We start from the raw sequence: 23859 nt of genomic DNA, 5'->3' as shown, positions 1-23859 counted from the left end.
CCTCTCCAAAGAAGGTGTGGTCGAGGAACCCCCCCCCCGCCGCCGATATCTTGGATTAGGCGACAACTGCGCATGACCGAACTTTAAACCGCCCCAAATATTTCCCTTTCCTTCCCCCCCTCAGCCGAAACAAAAACAAATTTCAATGACCACGAATCGTAACATTTCAAATTTCATGATCAGTGAACGTGCAGCTGCCCGTTCTAAAAAAGGATATCGATTGAAATGTGGTACCGAACCAATCTGAACGCGTTTTACTAAAACGGCGCTGGACCAATCAGTGTCGAAGATGGAAGGTGGTGTGAAGGGGGCAATACGTGGAGTTTCGAGGCGCGGAATATCTCGAATGTGAGAAAAAACCCCGCTTTCGATGGCGTTAAAATAGCCCGCTCGTCAGATGATCGTGTTTTTAATTATTAACTACAAATAAGTTGAGAAGTTCGAGGTCGGGTGATTCATTCTCTCTATCAATCCTCGGTCACGTGGTACCTTCCGAGATGGCGGCGGCGACGATGGATGAGGAGTTCGAGGATGCCATAGACGTGGAGCCCCTGGAACCAACCCTGTCCAATATTATCGAGCAGAAGTCCCTCAAGTGGATCTTTGTGGGTGGGAAAGGAGGCGTGGGCAAAACCACGTGCAGGTAATAAACGAGGAGAGACCACCTTTACCCACTAACTTCAGCATGTTAGACCTTGTCTGTATTAACCTAAAAAGAGCTGCCTCTGGAGAAGGTGGGAAATGAACACGGGTCCTGGCTCAGTAAGCAGGGATACTACCACTGTGCCATGAGTGCCCCAACTCCAATGAATTATACTTGTTACTGTGTTTACGAAGGTCTCCCTTTTTTTTCTGCTGATGAGTGCAGTCAATGGCCACGTTAACACGACACATTTAAAATCAGCAGGTGTTCCTCAGCACGGTGTCCGAGTTAAGTTTCATAGAGTCATTGATTCAGAAAGCATGGAAACAGGTTCAAAACTCTGTTAATCCCAGAGGATTAGCCAGGGAAGCACTATGCAGAGAACTGAGGGTGCTGAAGGTCTGAAACAAAAACAGAAATTGTTGAAGAAACTTAACAAGTCTGGTAGTATCTGTGAAGAGAAGTAGAGTTAAAGGTTTGAATCCAGTGACCCTCCTTCAGCAAACACATTGTGGTGTGTACAGTTAAATTGGAGCTTTGGACAGTTGGGCTTAATATGCTGCTCTGGAATATTTAATTATTCAGGTTTTTTTTAGAGACCTAAGGGGCAACCTTTTCACACAGAGAGTGGTGCAGGTATGGAATGAGCTGCCAGAGGAAGTGGTACAATTGCAACATTTAAGAGGCATTTGGATGGGTATATGAATAGGAAGGGTTTGGAGGGATATGGGTCAGGTGCTGGCTGGTGGGACTAGATTAGTCGGGATATCTGGGTCGGCTTGGATGGAAGGATCTGTTTCCATGCTATACGTCTCTCTGACTCTAATATACTTGCCAACATCACATCTGTCTATGCATAACTTTCATTTCACATAGGCAAAAGGAACTAGAGAAGACTATTCCCCTCAGACTTATTCCACCATTCAACCAGGTTACAGTTGATCTTCTGCATCAGTCTCACTTTCTTGCATTATCTTCATGTCTTTTATGATCACGGATTGAAAATGAAGCAAAGGGAACAGGTTTAGACCATTCACTTTCTTTTTGTGCTTTCTCAATCTTTCAAAGTGAATGTGGCTGATCTTCTATGCTGACTCAACTGTGTGACAATCTGTCAATCTCCGTTTTGAATATAGTCAAGGTGACTATATTCATGTTGAAGGCATGTTGAATTCCAAAAGTCAAGTTCCCCACAAGTGAAGAGCTTTCTCTGTCTAAAGTGGTTGCCTCCTTATTGTGAGGTTATGCTACCTAGTTTTTGACTTTCCAACCAAGGATTGTAGAATGTTCACAGCATAGAAGGACATCGTTCCCACATCATGGTTACATTAGTTCTCTGAAGCACTAGTTGAATTAGTGTCCCTCTTCCACCCCCACCTTTTGTCCTTTAGCCCTGCGCATTCTTCCTTTTTTTTAATTAGGTAACCAATTACCTTTTTGTATGTCTTAATTGAACCTCTCTTCACCATATTAAGACAGTACATTGTAGATACTTGTCACTCACTATTAATGAGGCACAACTTCAGTATCCAATGCATAGAGTCCTGTGTGAGTAAATTTTTCTATTTTAATGAGATCATATCACTAAATGCAAAAGCAATACTGGCTTGTTCTAATGAAATCATTCAGTTGTGGCAACCTAAATATCAGCAATCAGTTTGTTGAGCCTTAGTTTCACTTCTTTGAAAGCAAGTGTGTCCTTCAAAGGGTACAGATGCCAAAGCTGTATTGAGTATTCCTGGTGTGCTCTCTCTGGATCCCTTGAAAATAGCAGTAAAATACTTTTTTTGTAAAAGTAAAATGCAGTGGATGTTGGAGTTCTGAAAAATGAAGTGATGGAGAAATTCAGGTCTGGTAACACTTGTGGTGTAAGGAATGGTGTCAATGTTTTGAGATCAATTCCTTCTTCCGTGGAAGAGTCCGATTGGGTTGCAAATTTTAACAGTTTCTCTCACCTGAGATTCTGTCCGATCTGTGTTTCTTCAGTATTTTCTGTTTTTACATTCCTTTTTCTTGTACCGCCTTGCACTTAATATTCTAAGTGCCTTCCAAACTGCCGAAACTTGTGACCAAATTTAATTGATTATTTTTTAATGTCATTCAATAGGGCATATTACTGGAAAAAAACTTTTATCCTTACAGATTTTGCTATCAGAGGGGTTTCTGTCAAATCTGGATTGGAAAAATTTTGTCTTTCTTTTATTAATAGTATACTTCTGAAAGAAATTTATGGGGTTGTGTAAAAGTAGACTTTAGTGTTTGTCCTACAGAAGGATGTGACCAGCTTTAAGGAATACCGGTTTCATCTTTTGTGTGGTGATTTGACAATAAAAGGACACTATAGTCATTTTTTCAAGGTTGCCCATAGAGAGTCATAGAAATGTACAGCATGGAAACAGACCGTTCGGTCCAAACCATCCGTGCCGACCAGATCTCCCAACCCAATCTGGTCCCACCTGCCAGCATCCGGCCCATATCCCTCCAAACCCTTCCTGTTCATATACCCATCCAAATGCCTCTTAAATGTTGCAATCGTACCAGCCTCCTCCACATCCTCTGGTAGCTCATTCCATACACGTACCACCCTCTGCTTGAAAAAATTGCCCCTTTGGTCTCTTTTATATCTTTCCCCTCTCACCCTAAACCTATGCCCTCTAGTTCTGGACTCTCCGACCCCATGAAAAAAGACTTTGTCTATTTATCCTATCCATGCCCCTCATAATTTTGTAAACCTCTATACGGTCACCCCTCAACCTCCGCTCCAGAGAAAACAGCCCCATTCTGTTCAGCCTCTCCCTGTAGCTCAGATCCTTCAACCCTGGCAACATCCTTTTAAATCTTTTCTGAACCCTTTCAAGTTTCACAACATCTTTCCGATAGGAAGGAGACCAGAATTGCACGCAATATTCCAACAGTGGCCTAACCAATGTCCTGTACAGCTGCAACATGACCTCCCAACTCCTGTACTCAATACTCTGACCAATAAAGGAAAGCATACGAAACGCCGCCTTCACTATCCTATCTACCTGCGATTCCACTTTCAAGGAGCTATGAACCTGCACTCCAAGATCTCTTTTGTTCAGCAACACTCCCTAGGACCTTTCCATTAAGTGTATAAGTCCTGCTAAGATTTGTTTTCCCAAAATGCTGCACCTCGCATTTATCTGAATTAAACTCCATCTGCCACTTCTCAGTCCATTGGCCGAGAATTAGAGGTCATGACGGTACGGTTTCAAGAAATATCAGCAGTGGAGTTAAGAAAAATCTCTCCAAATCCAATACACTTATGAACGTTGCAACTTGTACTGTTCTCATGTTCCATTTTGTTTTCCATATCACTGAGTATTGTGTTGTCTCAAACTGCAAGCTACATGTGCCATGGGTGGGGGCAGAAGAAAGGTCGAGGTGGGAATGTCTCTTTCAAATTTTTGCCCTACTGACCACTTGTCATGTTTCAGAAGGTGGCATCTAATTTGTAATTTTTTTTCCAAACAGCTGTAGTTTGGCTGTGCAGTTGGCGGATGTTCGGGAGAGTGTGCTGATAATTTCCACAGACCCAGCTCATAACATCTCTGATGCATTTGATCAGAAATTCTCAAAAGTACCAACAAAAGTGAAAGGCTATGATAATCTGTTTGCTATGGTGAGTAAAAATACAAGCTGCGGAGAAGATAAATATGCAAATTAAATGTTTGTATATGTGGCTCAAATAATTTGCTTCTCACAGTGAGGTGTGTCAATAACTGATAATACAAATGTTGGTGGAATTGGGAATCCCATATGTAGCAGCAAGGAATGGTAAAAGGTTCTGCAGCGATTTCTAATGAGAGTGCAGTTAAATCTGTTGCAGAAGTTTAGATTGGTATATTTTGTGCTCTGTGCTGAGATGAGCCTGATGAAGCAATCCTTAACATTGCAGCCATCAAACCTATAAACATGATGTTTCAGGTTGGGAGGAGTTTAAAAATAAGAATTTTTAATGTAGACATTTTTTTCTGATTTTCTCTTTAAGCTTTAAATAGTGACTTTACAATCTCCCAATTGAGGGGTGTTGGCCTTATTTCTATGTATTTGCTTGTCATTAATAGTTCAGCTCATCTTATTTATATGCCATTTCCAGTTGTTATAGCCTTTGCCAAGAAAACCTAGTTAATATTTCAAATCTTGGCAGAACTCGAAATGTTAACTCTGTTTTCTCTCCACATATGCTGTCAGACCTGCTAATTTCTCCAACAGTTTCTGGTTTTGCTTGTGTCAGATCTCCAACATCCGCAGTGCTTTATTTTATTAAATTATGTTCAAGATCCAGTTAGACATATGTGGCTAGACAAAGTATACTATTTTGGAGAAGGCTAGCAAACTGCAGTCAAGAAACTGAACAGAATTTATATTTCTATATGTTAATTAGGGGATGTAAGTATAACTTATTACCCATCCCTAATTATCCTTCAGAAAGTGGTGGTGAGCTGCTGCCTTGAACTGTTAAAATTCAGGTGTAGGTAAATCCACAATGCTTGTTAGTGAGCAAGTTACAAGATTATTGATGATGGCAGTTACCCCAATCTATCTTTCAAGTCAAAATCTTATCTTTTTTTATAAAGTGCCTTGGTGTATTTCTTGATGTTTAAAAATGCTGAAGAAGTTCAGATCATTGCCTTATGTTCAAACTACTCCTGCTTCATGCAACAATGAAAGGAAGTTATTGCAACTGTCAAAGGGGTAGATTGCTAATGGAATGAGAAAATAAGGTTAGAATTCTGGGAATAAAACATTTTCATTTACCTGCTGTATGAACAAGGGCCAAATTCAGTAGTTTCAAATCCTGCAGGAGCATGGATTTAAAGATTAAACATGCAGAAACGTTGTGGCTTCTTCCTTTCCTCATGCAGGAAATTGACCCAAGTCTGGGAGTGGCGGAATTACCTGATGAATTTTTTGAGGAAGATAATATGCTGAGCATGGGTAAGAAGATGATGCAGGAAGCAATGAGCGCATTCCCTGGCATCGATGAAGCTATGAGCTATGCTGAAGTAATGAGGTAATGTGGGAGGGAACAGAATTTATTGTTGTCGCATATGCCTAAGTACTGTGGAAAGTTCTGTTTTGCGTGCAGTACAGGCAGATTATAATATGCAAGGACATATTGATCAAAGGGTGTTTAGAGTGGGGCATACAAGGTTATGACTGCACAGGAGCTGCACGGAAGCAAGATCATCGTTTCAGTTTGAAATTAGAAAGTTCCATTCAGCAGTCTAATAACGGTGGGGAAGAAGCTGTTCTTGAACCTGTTAGGATGTGTGTTTAATCTTCTGTTTGAGACTGATAGTAGAGGTTGGAAGAGAGTATAACTGGTGTGGTAGGGGTCTTTGATGATGTTGGCCACCTTTCTGCAGCAACGAGAAGTGTATATGGAGTCCGAGGATGGGAGTTTGGCTTTCGTGATGGTCTAGGCTGTGTTCACAACTTTTTGTAGTTCTTACGGTCCTCAGCAGAGCAATTGCTGTAACAAGCCCTGATGCATCTGGACAGAATGCTTTCTATGGCGCATCTGTAAATGTTGGTGAGGTTCCTTGTGGAAATTCTGAATCTCCTTAGTCTCCTGAGGAGGAAGAGGTGTTGCTGTGGAGGACCAGGGCAGTTGTTGATTATTGTCACTCCTAGGAACTTGATGCTTTCAACAGAAGGGCATCATTTAGCCCCTCAAGCCTGACCTGCCATTTAGTGAGATCGTAACGATTCGGTGAGCTAGCGTTATTTATGCACCTTTGCCTCATATCCCTTAATACTTTCACTTCAGCAAAATCAATCAGTCTTGGTTTTTAAACAAGCACTTAATCTAGCATTGATTACTATTTCCAGAAGGGTGTTCTATCATTTTTGTATGTATGATTTTATTTCTGAAATGTCTGGCTCTAGTTATAAAACTGTGCCCCCTCATTCTGTACTCTCCAAATCAGGCAGTTCAGTTCTTTCTGCTATTCGATTTTATTTTATATTTTGTACTTTCATCAAATCACCCCTTAATCTAAATTAAAGGAATTACTTGCACCCAAAAGTAAAGTTGTACAGCATTATTTTAATCAAAATGTATTCTTTGTGAAATGCTGCACCAATAGGAAAGACAACGGACACTTCGTTGTCTGATTGGATGATTCTTGGTTGTCAGCCAAACAACTTTGTTTACTAATTTCTAATATGTCTATGATTAATCACTGTGTTCAATGGCAATAAAACTGCACAATTTCCATAAAGTTGCTTTGTCTGGTTTTCGCAGAGCAGTGTTGCAAGAACAGGCAGGCACAGATTTAAAGCGATTGGGATTGAGTGGTTGGGGTTAATCCACAGCCTGAGAGCACAGTGAAAGCTTGTTGAGTCGAGGCTTTAAGATGCAATTGATTATTATCTGAAAACAGAGTGTATAGGGGCGAAAGGTTGGAAATGGCAATAAGTGCATCATTTCAGAAAGCCAGTACAGACATGATAGGCTGAATTGCTGCCTCCTATGCTGCACCTATTCTTTAATTCTAGGCTCTCTAGTCTTGTTTAAATCTGTAACATATAATCCATATGATATGTTTAGTGTTTTTTATTTTTGAAAGGTGAAGTTGATTAGTGTACATGACTTCCCCATGTAGCTTTGATTGGGCCCAGCATGGAGAACCTGCACCCTGGCTTTCAAGCAGAACTGAGGTGGAACTGCTACATTTATCTTTTGTCCCTTGTGAATGCTTTTGAGCCTGATGAACTGCAATAATTATAGAATAATCTCATTGGATATGGTAAAATCTTTGTGGGAATTTAAAAGGTTCCTATGCAGTTTGCCCATTGGTGTATTGGGAGCACATTAGCAGAAGCTGTTGTCAAGAAGACCTTCGGGAGTGATTAATGATTGAAATGGATTTCCTAATCAAGTAATGGAGAAGAAAACCTTGGAACTGTTTAAGATGGCTCGTGGGAGTGATTGGGAGACTGTATGAGATAACTGTGACAACATAGCTAAGATAATATCCTTACCTAGAGAGTAGTTACAATCTGGACTCATTATCTCATGGAGCAGTTGTGATTTTTGGGAAAGCTTTAAGGAATAGAAGCTTGCGAGACAGGGAAAAAGGGTTATGCTGAAAGCGTTAGATGTTGGGAGGGGATTCATGTTGAATATAAATACCACTTGGGATGAATAACCTGTTTCTGCACAATAAATTTATGTAATGTTTCAAACTCTTACCAGTTGTGAAATCTATACTTTGATGGATTTGAAAATATTACCTTTTTAATAATTTTTATATTTGGAGGATCTGAATTAATCCAAATCTAATTTGAAAATGCATTGTTTGGCGTAGGGGTTTTAATACTGAGGTACTTGCTGATCTGATTGCAAAGTGAAACAGTAGAAAGTAAATCCTATTGCACACTGAATCTCCGACCCATTATTTATTTTAATAGATCCAGGTCACAGCCTCTATGAAAAATTTAAAAGATGTATAATCATAATGTAATATTACATCAATTAAGATCCCATTCTCAACATTCTTGCCTATCAGTGACACAGTGAATTATTGTGGCTTTACTTGCTTGTTGATCTACACTAATAGAGTCAAACAGCATGGAAACAGACCCTTCAGTCCAACTCATCCATGCCAACCAAGTTTCCCAAACTAAACTAATCCCATTTGCCTGGTTCATATGTAATTTATGTAAAGTGCTTGATACAAACTTAAGCATTGCAACATTGAGTCTTCACGTGTTGATGCTCTTTAAAAACATGCTTTTATGGAATTCTAATATTGGTGAGGTTCCAAAACCTCTGTCAAATTAAGTTGTTCAAGCATATAAAATTGGTGGGCACTGGTTTGCAGGGGAACAAGGTTCCAAGAATGCATTTGTTGTAGGTAGTTTTTAATATCCTTTTGTTAAATTGTGTTTTACAGGTTGGTGAAAGGCATGAATTTCTCAGTAGTAGTGTTTGACACAGCACCAACAGGGCATACGTTACGACTTCTGAACTTTCCGACTATCGTTGAGAGGGGACTTGGGCGACTGATGCAAATTAAAAACCAGATCAGCCCTTTCATCTCCCAGGTAGCATAAGCCAATTACTTAATTTGCTCTGGAAAAGTTTAGACAATATATTAACAGTAAATTGGTGCTAAGATTGAGATTCTAATTGCTCTGTCAGTGGTGCAAAATGTGCCTTTTGTAGTACTTTTGAATGCCAATGGACTAAGAAGAGATTGAAAGTAAAATTGGACAGCATTTCTACTCCTTGTGCTATCCAGTGTTGGCAACATTGTAATGCTTGCAAGTGTAGAATATTTTTCCTATGATCAAATAGCCTACCAACAATTACTTCATGTTTACATGTCGGGAACTGCCACTTCAAAATAATAGGAGGTTACTGCACAAGTGGAAGTGGTAAAGCACAAAGAAAGGAATAAGATCAGAAGGAAGGAAATAGAGCAACATTTATTCATTGTTTATGTATTTTAAGCATAATTTCAAATCAGTCCCTGAGGCACTGTTTGATTACGGGGTCGCCCAAAAGTTTGTTTGAAGTTGTATGTGTTCATGCTGTAAAACGTGGCCATTGCTTTTGCTTTGAAATCTGCATATGTTTGACAAATGAGCATAGGAATTAGGAGCAGGAATAGACACTTTGGCCCTTTGAGCCAGCTCTGCAATTCAATAAGATAACATAGATCTGGTTGCTCCACATTCCTGCCTAACCCGTCAGTCCCATGCTTTTCAAGAATCTATATAAATCTGCCTTAAAGATATTCAAAGACCCTGCTTTCACCCCCTTTTGAGGGCGAGTGAATCAAAGATTCATGGTCCTCTGAGAGAGTTTCTCCTGTGCCTGTTTTAAATTGGTAGTCGCTTATTTTTAAATGGTAACCCCAAGCTCTAGATTCCCCCACAAGAGCATACATCTCTTCCACATCAATCCTGTCAACACCCCTCTGGTTACTATCTGCTTCAATCAAGTTGTATATTGCTCTTCTAAATTGCACAACCTAAACAGGGGATACTCCATTATACAGCAGGTGGGTTAGGTCTTCTCCCAGTTGACAAACAGCCAGTCTATTCCAGTTAAGCTGTGCAATTGCTACATATGGAAAGTCTTGATATGCATGTTGGTGAATCACTGGTGTGATAAATCTTCATATTGTTCATAGGTCTTCCATACATAGTGTGCATTTGGATTATTAGCATTTTAATGTTAAAGCATGTAGTTTTGGAATAGAATGAACTAAGGTACTTTCCATATAAGTGCATTGACCTTTTAAATTAAAAAAAAAATGACTGAGATGTTCCGCAAACATTTAACTTTAAATAATTGGTCGGTCTGTGTCATCTTTCTACTGGTTGTGCGGTCAAACTGTATTTATTTAATCATTGCTAACATTTCAGATGTGCAGTATGCTTGGACTCGGTGACATGAATGCAGATCAACTTGCTTCAAAGCTAGAAGAAACCTTACCTGTCATTCGTTCAGTCAGTGAACAGTTTAAAGACCCGGTAATTATCACTTAATTTTTTTGTTCCCCTTTGTCTAAAGACCAGTACTGACATGAGGATTAATGGTTTAACTGAAGTTGGCATTGACTTGGGAGTATTGAGATTAAACTGTAGTGTGAAAGATCATAGCAGTCACTGAACCCTCTTTTCTTTTCAATGAATCTCATGCTAGTCCACCGATTCTGGAATTTGTGAACTCTGGATTGCTGGTCCAGTACTACAGAGGAACCTCGATTATCCGAATACCAATTATCCAAAAATCGGATTATCCGAAGGAGATCTAGAGGTCCCGATGGAAACATTACATTAATGATGCGTTTCCAACACTGATCGCGATTAAACAGGCATCGTCTCCAAATGACTGACTGACCGCTCTCGCTCTCTCTGCCCCCCCCCCCCCCCCCCCCCCGAGTCCTACACAGGGGTGTACTCTTAAACCCCCCTTCCCCAGATAATCTCTCCAACATTGTCCTGTACAGGGCAAAGGTGGAACCTGTCAAAAAGGTGTGTGTGTGCGCGCAATTTGGAGACTTACTCTACAAAGGCAACTGCAGCAGTCTTACTGTTGGGTGTCCAGTCCAGTCCAGCTGCCCCGGGGGGAGGAGGAGGGAGCAGCGGGGCTTTTTGTGCTTTTGCAGTCTCATGAACGGGGAGCAGACTTTTAAAAAGCTCCGAACCCCAGAGGAAAGGCATTTAATCGATTAACTGAATAATTGATTATTCGAGCGAAATAGTGCCTGCCATCACATTTGGATAATCGAGGTTCCCCTGTATACCTCCAAAGCAGCGATATTCTAATAATTGGCATTACCTGGACAAATTGAATGAATTGCTAATTTGTGCTTTAAATTTATCATTCTGGGAGGCAATCACTTCTGATGGTGCAAAAGTCTCCCAGTACTGCACAGAAGCAAAGGCTGTTCTGAAATCCTGGTATGGAGCCATAGCCACCTTGAGTCATGGATACTTTTGCTACTGAATGAGACAACAAGAGGAATACTGGAGAAAGTTAGGACAAAGTGAAAGGAAGTGTGAAATCAAAGCTGACGTTTTTGCTGCAGTTGCCACTGTTGGATGAGTTCCAAGATGACAGTTATCTACTAAATCTGTTTTCTGGCCTTTTCACAGGAACAGACCACCTTCATCTGTGTTTGCATTGCTGAGTTTCTGTCCTTATATGAGACTGAACGACTAATTCAAGAGTTGGCCAAGTGTAAGATTGACAGCCACAACATAATAGTAAACCAGCTAGTATTTCCAGACCCTGGGGAGAAACCATGTAAGATGTGTGAGGCTCGACACAAAATCCAATCCAAATATCTAGACCAGGTAATGTTATAATGGCATAAACTTTCTATTTTGTTTGTATTTTGCACAGAAAATGTGACCAGCACCATATGACCAGCAATATTAGCCTCAGGCTTGAATTGGATCAGCTATTTGTTTAATGCACTCTGGGTTTGAGCTCATTTTGGATTATCCATTTGAAATTAAGAGATAGGAACACTAATGTTAGCTTACCGCTATGCCAGCATCTTCCTATGTTCCTTTCTAATTTTCACTGCTGCTGTCTGCACCTCCAAGGTCAGTGCATGCCAGCGATTTCTGGAACTGAAAGTCATTGATTCCTCACACTGGATGTGTGCCAGACCCTCTGAGTAGCTGTCCAAGCACACCGCTTCAAGGAACCATTCATGATCATGTCAGTAGTAATTCACAGGTTCAGGCTAATGTCTTGAGGGCAAAAACAGAAATTGCTGGAGAAGCTCAGCAGGTCTGATTGCATGTATGGAGACAAAGCAAAGTTCATGTTTTGAGTTCTGTGACCCTCTTATTTGAATGTTTTGATGCCATGGGTTCAGATCCCACCACTGTTGCTGGTGAGATTAACAAACCGATTCATTAATAAATTTGGAATAGAAAGCTGGTGTCTGTAATGGTGATCATGAAAGTTATCAGCAGTTTTTAATAAAGCACCTTGTTCACTTAAGGAAATCTGCTATTCTTATCTGGTTTGGTCTACATGTGCCTTGAGATGCAGAAATGTAGATGGCTCTTCCTTGTATTCAGATCAAGGCCATCAGGGATGAGCAATAAATCCTGGGCTTGCCAACACTACCCACATCAAATACTTTTTAGAAAAAGGAGTTGGCTGTTCAGTTTCTTCAGTGTGTTTGATTATTTAGTCAGATTGTAGCTGTTTTGTAGTTCAACTCTATTAATCCCTTCTTTGACCTATTCATCTGATGTCCTTGCTTTCAAAATCCCTTTTGAAAATTTCAAATAACTCAGAGAAGGAGTTTCAAGTTACCTCACCCATCTGTTGCAAACAAATGCCCCAAGATCTTTGAAGGTGGTTCCTCAGACTTGTTTTGAGATTGTGGGTGATTTGTGTCAGAATGTGGTCTCTTTAAATTTTTTTGCATGGCTATATGTGTAAGGTGCTGAAAATGTGTTGCTGGAAAAGCGCAGCAGGTCAGGCAGCATCCAAGGAACAGGAGAATCGACATTTCGGGCATAAGCCCTTCTTCAGGAATGTCTTCAGGAAGTCTTTCCTCATTCCTGAAGAAGGGCTTATGCCCGAAACGTCGATTCTCCTGTTCCTTGGATGCTGCCTGACCTGCTGCGCTTTTCCAGCAAGACATTTTCAGCTCTGATCTCCAGCATCTGCAGTCCTCACTTTCTCCTCCTATATGTGTAAGGTAACTTAAAGGCACCGACATGTTTGCGGTCTGCATGGAGGCTTTCTGGTTTCTGAGCGGCTGCACAGCTGAGAGAGAACAGTAATTGTGTTTTCTTCTTATGAATTTATAATAGTTTCTCAGTAACTATTGCTCACCTGGCGAGCGCATATCCAATTTTCCCGCTAAGGGGTAGCTCATCATTTGCACCTCAAGTGCTCTTTTTGTGAATAAGATTACTTTAGCTTGTCTGTCTGTTTTTCTTTCAGATGGAGGATTTGTATGAAGATTTTCACATTGTGAAGCTCCCATTGTTACCTCATGAAGTCAGGGGCACTGACAAAGTCAATACTTTCTCTAAACTCCTGCTTGAGCCCTACAAGGCACCTAGTAAATGAACAGACTTCCCTCATTCCGTTTCAAAACTGAGGCAAAGAGATCCAAGATTTGTAATTTATTAACACTGTTTGTAGGAAGGAGTTGGGGAGGGGATGCCTGGATGTTATTTATTGTTTTTGATCAATTTTTGATTTCTGGTTATTGTAACTTTTAAGGAGGTGATTTTGCATTGCCTATATGTGATCTCAAGACGTTGTGTCAAAGTTGTAGAATAGAGCATTATGTATCTACAGCTTTATTCTGTGATTAACCACTTTAAAAGAAAATGGCTTTTGAGCTTCAAACTCTTCCCCTCCTCTTAATGATTTTCTGTCCTCTCTCACGTGACCCTATAGTCTTGAGGACTCAATGCATTTTCTGTAATCCTCCTTCCAGTAGTGGTTCAGTTGCGGTTGCTGCTTCTCCAGTTGAACACCTCAAAATGGAAGTGATACTATAGGAGCAACGATTATATTAGGAAGCAACAGTGACCCCTTTCCTACTCCCCACCTCTGCCCCATTCCTTTCCACAGATGCTGCTACCTAAAAATAGTGTTACGAAACTGGCTCATTAAACACTTTGACACAAGCAAGCTACTCTCATAACTCCAGGTTTCATCTCAGCAGCAATTGAAGTTGTTAATTATTTATGTGAATGGGAGCCAGCTGCCCAATATTAGGCAATAAGTTCACATTTTTGAGACCAATTTAACATTTCATATATCCTACAAGTGTTTCTTTAGAGTCTTCCTTATTTCACTCACCTATCCATTAGGTGAGCACACCAAATACATCTTCTGTCTCTTTCAGAACATGGGTTATATGAGAAAGCTACTCTCATCCTGACCACTGACAAAATACTTAAAACGGTGCATTAGGTTTAAAAACTTATCTGGCATTGCTTGTTCTGGTGTTGTCAGGCATCAGATTTGATTTAACACTTACATAAGAGTTTACCTGTGTTGATATGCTGCTTTGAATGCGCTCCGTGCTTTATGGGATCTTTTTCCAATTTGGAAAATATCTTTATGAAGAGAATGGGCTATGAAGAACCTATGCACACTTGGTATTTTTGAAACCTGTCCCTTTTGTTGCATGGTCTGTTTGCAGATTCCCTTGTAGCCGTTGTTTTTTTTAACACTGTTCATGGTCAGACTCTGGACCAGATGGGAGTTGGTCTGGAGCCTCTTCTCTGAATTTGGGGTGAGGAGTGGGATTGGACTGTTTATACTTTCTGACTGAATCTTTGCATCTGTTAAATGGCTCACCTAGTTTAACATAATGAGCCATTATGGAGCAGGAAGATCAAATGGTGGGCAAAGTACAGAGGTCAAAGTGGTGACGTTTGCCAGGGCAGGAGTTGACAAGACTAGCTATGGTTCCTGCTGCTTGTCCTTGTCTGTATTCTCCTGGGCTGATGAGTATTTGGAAATTGCTTGTTGGCCTGACACCTGAAAGTGCCCACTTAGTACAGAAGGCTGTCTAAACTGCGCATGGTGTCCATCTGACAATCAACACCTTTTATTTGAATGGGGGCATTTATAATGTGGGGGAAGAAATTCAATAAATACCTAATTATTCATGGTGGTTTCACCACACACAAGTACTGCAATTGTTTTTTAATAGTTTGTGAAGACTGTGATGAGTTGTCTTGAATGCATAATTCTGAGACTGTCGTTGAAGTCAAAATGCAGACTAAATACTACAGATGCCATACACCACTTGGTGACTGCAAATAGTGTGTGTTTTATTTCCCTCCCACATCGAGGACTGCATGTTGAATTACAGGTCCACTCTGCTCCAGTCAGTGTTCTGAAAAGAGTGCTTCCCAAATGGTACAATAGATCGAATTTGTGTTTTAATGTTCGGGAAACTGTGGGAAAGACAAGCTTATTTAAAAGGACTAGGGCAATCATCCCCTGCTTTCTGTTCACTTTAGACAATTATCTACTCTGCAACAGACACTTCCCATTGACTAAACAGACAGTTCCTCGAGTTTTAACTAACCAACTCTCATTCAAGAAAGATGGGCAGAGAGATGGAGGGAAGAATACATAACCCGGAATGCTTTTTTTTAGATAAGAAAAACAACCTGCTAGCAAACAACAAAGATAACTCATAGAATTTAAATTAATCTTATATTTTAATTTAAAGCCCATCCCCAAAGTGCTTTTCTGCAGAGTGACCTTTTTGGTGGCCTCCAATAGCTCATTTGATTCCAAATGGATGCCATGTGGCTGAGTAGTATATGTCAATAATTCCCAATCTATATTGACTAGACAGAATCCATCCCATTTAAGGGAGGTGGTCCAACATTTGGCATCTGAAGGTAGGGCTGGTAAAGAGAAATTTACCTGGGATTCCTACTCCTGAACTGTTTGTAGGGTGTCTGAGCATGGTTGGAAGATACACATTTGTGGGTGACGAGTGAGCAGAATGTACCTCAGTGAATTGATAGCTTGTGACACTGCAAAAAGCAGTGATAAGGGCAAGATACTGGAAGTAACTGACTGTATGACCAGACCCTAACTATCAGCAGAAGAAAGAAAATTATAGAGAAAAGTTATCTTTTTAAAGTAGTAACACTAATTGCTATTAATATTGTTTGAGTTCAGTTTAAATTGTACAAGGGCAAACTTTAAGTATTGTATTGTTTACAATAATTTCTGGGATGGAGATGGGGACTAAATGAATTAAAACTCTTGAAATATATAATTATTTCAGGCTACTGTGTTTTTAAAAAAAAAAATGCAAGAAGGGCACTTGGAGCTTGCAACTTGGTTTGTTATATTGTGTATTAGAGACGCTTCTGAGAGCAACCATTACAGTTCACAGAAGAATGTGGGAGCAGTGATGATTCCTTGGTTTCTAATGTTTTGAAGTTGCTCACCTTTACTGGCATAGGCCAAACATAGCAGTTGCAAATCAGAATCTTCCATTATTGGACCAAGCCTGTCTCCTGAAAGAAAGGATCACCACATTTTCCATTTGCATCTGCCTCTGTGGGAAGTCATACAAACTCAATCAAAGGTAAATATTTAACTTAGCTCGCTGAGCTTGTTTTCAGATGTTTCGTCACCATACTAGGTAACATCAGTGAGAGTCTCTGGTGAAGCGCCTCTCTATTCAAGCTCAGCGAGCTAATTTACTTACTATCAACCTGAGCTACTAATCTTCTCAATCAAAGGTGGTGACTGGATGTTATGCTAGACATAAGCAGCGTTACAGAATTTTACAGCATGGAAGACAACAGTTTGGTTAAAGATACCTATTATTAATCCCCTGAAAATTATCAAATTTGATTTCCATCTTAGCGCTCTTTCTCCATTCCTGACTGTGGCCTTCCGAATTTCTAAATCTAAAACATCTGTTTCATAATCCTCAGATTGTGCTTCCACCTCTAGTTTTAGTAGGGTGTTCCACTTTTTACCAAGCTTTTAAATCAATTCTGCTTCAGCAATTCAGTTTCTGTTGACTACTAATCCACTGACCATTGCAAATGGATTTACAGCGCTGTGTGTATACCTACATCTCAAGAATGGTAGCATTTCAAGATAGTAGCTCACCACCACTTTCTCTAGGATAATTAAGCACTAAATGTTAGCCTAGTCAGTGACACCTGTGTCCAATGAACAAATAAACAATTTAGTGCAGGTCATAGATTGGGACCCACCATGCTCAGATCTAATGTGAATATACTTGCTGAAACCACAAAGGTAATTGTTGCCCCTCACCATTGTTGCCCCTGAATATTTGGGATCCTGTTGTTAATTCCTGCATGTACATGCTGGGTAAATCAGCATTTCTGCGCAATCCTTAATTGCTGTGGAGAATGTAATGGTGAGCTGCCTTCTTGAAATGCTATAGTCGATATGTTGGACTACAAGTACATTTCCACAACTTTGACCCAGCGACAGAGAAGGAACAAAGATTTAGATCCAAGTCGGGATGTTGTATGACTTAGAGGTGCCCTTGACCCTCCAGATGGTAGGAGTCATGGATTTGGAAGATGCTGTCATTGAAGCATTGGTGAGTTACTACAGATACACTGCTGCCCTCTGTGCATTGGTGCTGATAGGAATGGATAATGACCATGTTGGATGGGATGCCAGTCAAATAGGCTACTTTTTACTGGATGGTTTTGTATTTGTGTGTTGTTGAAGTTGCACACATCAAGGCAATTATGTTATCATACTCCTGATTTGTGCCTTGCAAATAGTGGACAATCTCTAGGGAGTTAGAAGTACCACAGAACCTTTAGCCTGTGAGCTACTTTTGTAGCCACAGTGTTTATATGGCTGGTCCATTTCAGTTTCTGCTCAATAGTAACCTCCAGGATGTTGATCGTGGGGTAATTAGTGACATAGTGCCATTGAAGGTTATGGAAAAATAATTTGTTTCTCTGTTATTAGAGATGGTCATTGCCTGACATTTGTGTGTATGTTACTTGTCACTTACCACCTCAAGTCTGAATATTGTCCACATCTTGCTATATAGATTGACAGATGGCTTTAATATCTGAGGAGTCACGAATGGTGCAGAACAATAATGGTTGCATAATGAGCATCCCCACTTCAGACCTTTCACGGAGGAAAGTTTATTCATGAAGCAGCTGAAGATGGTTGGACCTAGGGACACTACCCTGAGGAACTCTTGCAGAAATGATGGACTGAGATGAATAACACCCAATAATCGCTGCCATTGTAGGTACTGCATAAGTTACAGATTTAGGTTTTAATGTCTAATTGGAGGCCAGTAGTGTCTCTGCTGGCTCAGAAATAATAGCTCACAGTGCCATGCCCATTTTCTCCCCACACTACTTGCATTCTTCCTTTTCAGATAGTAATCCAATTCCCACCTGAATGTCTCAATTGAACTTGCCTCCATCATATTTTCAGGCAGTTAATTCCAGATTTGAATCACTCACTTAATGAAAAAGTATTGCTTGTCACTGGTGAGGTAATCTCTTTTTAGTAGTGATAATTGGTATTCTTTAACATATTACCCAAGACAGCTGGAGATGTGGAGTGGGTGGCACCGCTGCCTCACAGCACCAGAGATCTGGGTTTAATTCCAACTTTGGGTGACTGTATGGAGTTTGTGTAGGTTACCTTCGGGAGCTCTGGTTTTCTTCCACCTACCAAAGGTGTGCAGGCTAGGTGGATTGGCCATGGTCAATGCCGGTTTATGGGGATAGCGTAGTCTGAATGGGATGCTCTTCAGAGGGTCAGTGCACACTGGGGCAAATGGCCTCTCTTCACACTGTAGGGTTTCTGATTCTAACTTCCTTATTCCTCCTCATTCCATCATCATACACTTCAACTAAGGCAACTAAAGATGAGCAATAAATGCTGGCTCTGCCAGTGACACCCACATCCCATGAATAAATTAGAAAACAAGAGTCACAGTTTAGATATCCTGTCTATCCACCCACATTTTTGATAATTCAGAACCATGCTGGAAGTATCAGATGATGTGCTCAATTCTGTAGGTGGGGCTTGAATCCAAAACCTTCTGATTGGTTCAACCTTTTCTCTTCGCAAACACAAATTCACACTTTCCCTGCAGTGATTAAAATAAACTCTGCAGCTTCTGATCACTGACTATTCCCAAAAGAATCCACAGAAGTCTAACATTTTAATAATAAATAATCTTGTCACAGTTGCCATTATGAAGTTGAAATTTCAGTAGAATGCAGGGCATTCAGTGAGTGCTGAGCAGTCACTACCTCAGGCACTTCCTTTCAAAACAAAATATCCCATAACAGTCAAAATTTATCCAAAAATGTCTTTTTTTTTGCTTACGAATTTGCTTTTTAATTGTCCGAATGTTGGAATTAAAAAGAAACCGTAATTAACAACTTATTGCAAGGTGTATTCAGTAAAGCCTTTAACACTAAATTTGTTTATTGTTCTCTTGTTTGTGATGAATTTCTGACAGAGCTTAGTTATATTGCACGCTTCACAACAAACCCGAGGAAGCAAAAAATCTAAAAATCTTTTAACAATGGTAACTGGAGTACCAAAAACCACCACCTCAAGTTTAAAACCACAATCCCCCTGCAGGAACATTTCTGACACACTCTGTCCTGATTTTGTGGCCATATAATATTTATATGACTGGTGTCGTTCCATTTTCCAGTCAATAATGGGAGAATCCGTGACAGTAATACTGTTTAATATAAAGGGGAGATGGTTAGATTCTGTCCAGAAAGATGGTCATTGCCAGGTATTTGTGTGGTGCAAATGTTACTTGTCCCTTGAGAGCCAAAGCCTGGGTATTGACCGGGTCTTGTTGCATTTGGAGATAGGCTGCTTTGGTATCTTTTGTGAATGGTACTAAACATAGTGAAATCGTCAACCAATATTTACCACATAGCTGCTTGTGAGAGCCTGCTGTTGGCAAATTGGCTGCTGTTACGACCACTGGGTAAACTCTCCTGCTTAATTCAACCCAGCAACACAAGAAAAGAGTTATCCCATGCAGTGATCTGTGAAAATTTGAGAGGCCAAGAACTATTTAGAGTAAAAATTAACAACGTTATTTCTTAAAGTATAACCGAGATTAACTAACAACTATTTGTAGCTCTTTCTTCTAACCTACTTTTCACCTTCCCCTTCGACAATACTAGTCCAATAAAACTCCCGATAAGATTTATGCAACAAAACTACTTATATCAAAACCAAGCAGCTTTTGGTTCTTCTCTGTATTTTTGTAGTCTTTTATTCTTGGGGGTTCTGCTTCATAGGTTACTGATCAATAGAGGTAACTTTAAGAGAGCTAATCTCTGGGTATTTTGTAGATGCTGGCTTGGCAGCTCTCCTCCCAACTGTTCAATTTTTTCTGGTCTTATACCCCCCAAAGCATCATGGGCTTTTAAGATTGCCAATATACTTAATTCAAACTTGACTGGAATTTGGTAATTTTCCTGGTATAGTTTAAGCTAATTGGCCAAATTCAAATTTGTTTTTTGTCTCCTAGCAACTCAGCCAGTGCTATCTGTTCTGAACCAAATGTTACTTTGTGAATTCTCCAGCACTGTGTGTGCTTGCCAAGTCCTTCACACTCTTAAAAGTGCAGTACACTTCTACATCTTCATAACACCAACCCCTTAAGAAAAAAAATGAGCCATCATAATGAAAAGATGGCTTCATTTTTCTTTCTATTCTTTAAACACATTAAGATACAGATAACTTTAATAAGTTCAACTTCTTCCCATATACCTCTGTGTGTGTATGTATGTATATGTGTGTATAAATAAATAATTAAATAAATACAAAGCTCATCTAAATTTTCAGTTAAATCTACAATTATGTTCTTACGACCTGCAACATGTATAATTTTTAAATTAAAAATCTGTAACATAAGATTCGAGCAAAATAGTCTCATGTTCTTGTCCTTAAAGCATTCTAAGAATGTAAGAGGATTGTAATCCATGTACGCAACTGTCTCCGACACGTTGTTTGTGACATACACATTAAAATATTGTAAGCCCAGTACCAAACTCAATCATTCTTTTTCGATCAGCGAGTATTTCCTCTGGTGGATATTGATCTTCAAAAAGTAACCAACTGGCAGTTCAATCCCATCCTCATTTTCCTGTAGGAGTACAGCTCCAACTCCAACATCACTAGCATCGATGGCGACTTTAAAAGGTTTTGAAAAGTTTGGTGTAGCTAAAACTGGTTTGGTGATTAATATTGATTTCAAATGGTCGAATGCCTCCGGGCATAGTTCTGTCTACTGAAATTTTGTGTGCTTCTTCAGCAAATTGGTTAACGGCGCCACTACACTGCTGAAGTTTGGAGCAAACTTTTGATAGAATCTGCTGAATCCTAAAAATCAAAACACCTCTTTCTTCAAGGTTGCTCGCGGAAATTCGTTGATGGCCTTCGTCTTTGCGTACTGTGGGGTCAACCTTCCATGACCGATGTTATGTCCCAAGAATGTCACCTCTGCTTTTGCGAATTCAGTTTTATTTAAGTTTATCACCAGTTTTGCTTCTTGTAGTCATTCAAAGAGCTCTGCCAACAGTACCATGTGATCATTCCAGGACTTAATAAAGATTACTACATCGTCGAAACAGACTGCACAGTTTGTTAAGGGCTGAAGAAGGGCTTATGCCCAAAACGTCGATTCTCCTGTTCCTTGGATGTTGCCTGACCTGCGCTTTTCCAGCAACACATTTTCAGCTCTGATCTCCAGCATCTGCAGCCCTCACTTTCTCCTGACAGTTTGTTAACCCAGCCACAACTCTGTTCGTGAGTCTTTGGAATGTCGCGGGTGCGTTCTTCATTTCAAAGGGCGTCACTTTAAACTGATATAGTCTATTTGGGGTTACAAGTGCAGAAATTTCTTTTGCTGTCTCTGATAATGCGTGGTTACTGATAGTTACCTTTTAAGTCCAACTTGGTGATGTAACTGGCTTGTCTGACTTTCTCAATACAGTCCTCCAATCTAGGAATTGGATATGAGTCCGATTTTGTAACGGCGTTGACCCTCCAATAGTCCATGCAGAATCATTGAGTCCCATCTAGTTTGGGAACTAAGATGATCGGCAAACTCCACTCGCTTTGGCTTGGTTCGATAATGTCCTCGGGCATGGCCTCCACCTCCATCTGGACCTGTCTGATTTTGAAAGGATTAAGCTGATTGGGGTGTTGTTTTATTGGAGCAGTATTCCCTAAGTCTACTTCATGTACAATAACATTAGTCATCCCCCTCTGATTCTTACATATGTCCTTATACTGAGTAACAAATCTTTCAATTGTGTTTTATGCTCCTGAGACAGCCTACTGACCTATCCCACTCCTCAAGGACGACTTCATTTTTTAATCTATTTTGAGGCCCACCAAAATCCATATCAGTTGGATTTGATTCCTCACTCTGCAGGGCAGTAACTAACACCCGTTTCTCCAGCTCTTTCTCTTGAGTGTAAGACGGTTTCAAAATGTTCACATGACACACTCGATACCTTTTCCCAGCTGGCATCTTTACTAGATAGTTCACCTGACTCACCGTTTTCTCAATTTGATAGTGATCCACTAAACCTGACTTTGAAGGGATCTGTTATCACTTGTAACAGTGCTAACACGTCATCTCCTCGGAAAACGTCTTGAGTCTCAGCTTTAATCTGCCACCTGCTTCATTCTACACTGTGCCCTCTTTAGGTACTGTTTAGCTAACTCACCTACTCAATTTAGTCTCTTCCCTCAACGCCAATACATAATCTAAGTGTGAGCTCTCCGACTTTGGTCCTGTCAATTTTTCTTTAATTAATTTCAAAGGGCCTCTCGCTTCATGACCGAATATTAACTCAAAAGAAGTGAACTGAGTAGATGCGTTTAGGGCATCTCTAGTGGCAAACAATACAAATGGATACCTTAATCCTAATCATTCAGGTAATGCTGTCAATGTGGTCTTCAAGGTTTGATGACACCTTTCCAAAGCTCCCTGGGATTCAGCATGATATGCACTGCATTTTAAGTGCTGTATACCTAAGCTATCCATAACCTCCTAGCAGTAAAATTTGAAATTCCGACTGAATCTCTCTGGGTAGCCCATACTGTGTGAAGAAAGCTCCTAACTCCCCTCCTACCCTTTTTGCCTTTGTCTCTGGAAATCTGGTAGATGCATCCATTCTGGTTAACAAATACTGGTTCCCACTTTTAGTTCTCTGGAGGGGACCCTACACAATCAATTGTAACCTATGTGAAAGGTTCTTCAAATGTGGGAATTGGCAACAATGGGGCTGGTTTTATTGCGCTTGTGGCTTACCCACCATTTGGCATATATGACACGTTTGGCAAAAGTTAACCACATCCTTGTGCATTCCAGGCCAATAAAAATGTTTTTGGATCTTAGCCTGAGTCTTTGGTACCCTAGGTGACCTCCTACAGGTAGTTCATGTGCTACCCATAACACCATCTGCCTGTATGCTACCGGCAACACAATCTGGTGCACTTTAGCCCATTTCTCCTCTGCACTAACCTGCCGTGGTCTGCATTTCCATTTTAGGATTATATCTTTCAGGTAATAACCCTCTGAAATATTCTCTGCCTCCTTTTCAGAGTATGCATCCACATATATATTTTATTAAAATAAAAGCAAATTACTGCGGATGCTGGAATCTGAAACCAAAAGAGAGAATGCTGGAAAATTTCAGCAGGTCTGGCAACATGTGTAAGGAGAGAAAAGAGCTGATGTTTTGAGTCTAACTGACCCTTTGTCAAAGCTTTGACAAAGGGTCAGTTAGACTCAAAATGTCAGCTCTTTTCTCTCTTTACAGATGCTGCCTGACCTGCTGAGATTTTCCAGCATATATCTTTTATTGTCTTGTCTTGCTGTTGCAAGTACCTTAGCTTTTCAGGACTAAACACTTCTGTGACCCTCGGCCTGTTCAGGTTTTTCCTGCACCATTACGTCAAACAGTGTGCCCACTAACCGAATCCCAACTCCTTCATCTTTCTCTTTACTTTTCGCTTCGTGCAGTGACTTATGACAGTGAGATCTGGTTACCACACAGTCTGGGGAAAAACAGGATATTTCTGTTTTAACCTCTCATTTCTTGGTCTTCCTTGGGCTTCTCCACAACATAGGGTGTCACTCCCACCTTGGATCCTGCCAAATCATTCCTAAGAA

At 40.3% G+C, this 23859-nt stretch overlaps 1 protein-coding gene across 3 annotated transcripts; it reads left to right on the top strand.

Annotated features, from left to right (window-relative positions):
- The first annotated feature begins 360 nt into the window (after nucleotides 1–360).
- Nucleotides 361–20715, top strand: get3 (guided entry of tail-anchored proteins factor 3, ATPase). 3 transcript variants are annotated; one of them, XR_006312333.2, is made up of 8 exons: nucleotides 361–643; nucleotides 4139–4286; nucleotides 5533–5681; nucleotides 8572–8722; nucleotides 10052–10159; nucleotides 11288–11488; nucleotides 13110–17247; nucleotides 17716–20715. XR_006312333.2 is itself a non-coding variant. In XM_087983388.1 (7 exons), the coding sequence occupies exons 1-7, from the start codon at nucleotides 498–500 to the stop codon at nucleotides 17731–17733; spliced, it is 921 nt and encodes a 306-aa protein (XP_087839514.1). In that variant the 5' UTR covers nucleotides 361–497; the 3' UTR covers nucleotides 17734–20715. The 3 variants fall into 3 exon arrangements, 2 of the variants coding, with proteins under 2 accessions (XP_087839514.1, XP_043550833.2); XM_087983388.1 differs by lacking the exon at nucleotides 13110–17247; XM_043694898.2 differs by having other exon boundaries at nucleotides 13110–20715.
- The last annotated feature ends 3144 nt before the right edge of the window (nucleotides 20716–23859 follow it).

The sequence above is a fragment of the Chiloscyllium plagiosum genome, unplaced genomic scaffold, assembly GCF_037043375.1.
Source record: "Chiloscyllium plagiosum isolate Xiang-an unplaced genomic scaffold, Cpla_swu_hap1 HiC_scaffold_45, whole genome shotgun sequence".
In the NCBI taxonomy this organism is placed as follows: domain Eukaryota; kingdom Metazoa; phylum Chordata; class Chondrichthyes; order Orectolobiformes; family Hemiscylliidae; genus Chiloscyllium; species Chiloscyllium plagiosum.
This window is presented reverse-complemented; position numbering and strand designations above follow the sequence as displayed.

Bases quoted from the DNA above. Each gene is read 5' to 3' on its own strand.
- get3 (XM_043694898.2), top strand. From the start codon at position 498: ATGGCGGCGGCGACGATGGATGAGGAGTTCGAGGATGCCATAGACGTG. The intron at 5,682-8,571 runs GTAATGTGGGAG...TGTGTTTTACAG, and splicing joins AGCTATGCTGAAGTAATGAG to GTTGGTGAAAGGCATGAATT. The intron at 8,723-10,051 runs GTAGCATAAGCC...CTAACATTTCAG, and splicing joins TCAGCCCTTTCATCTCCCAG to ATGTGCAGTATGCTTGGACT.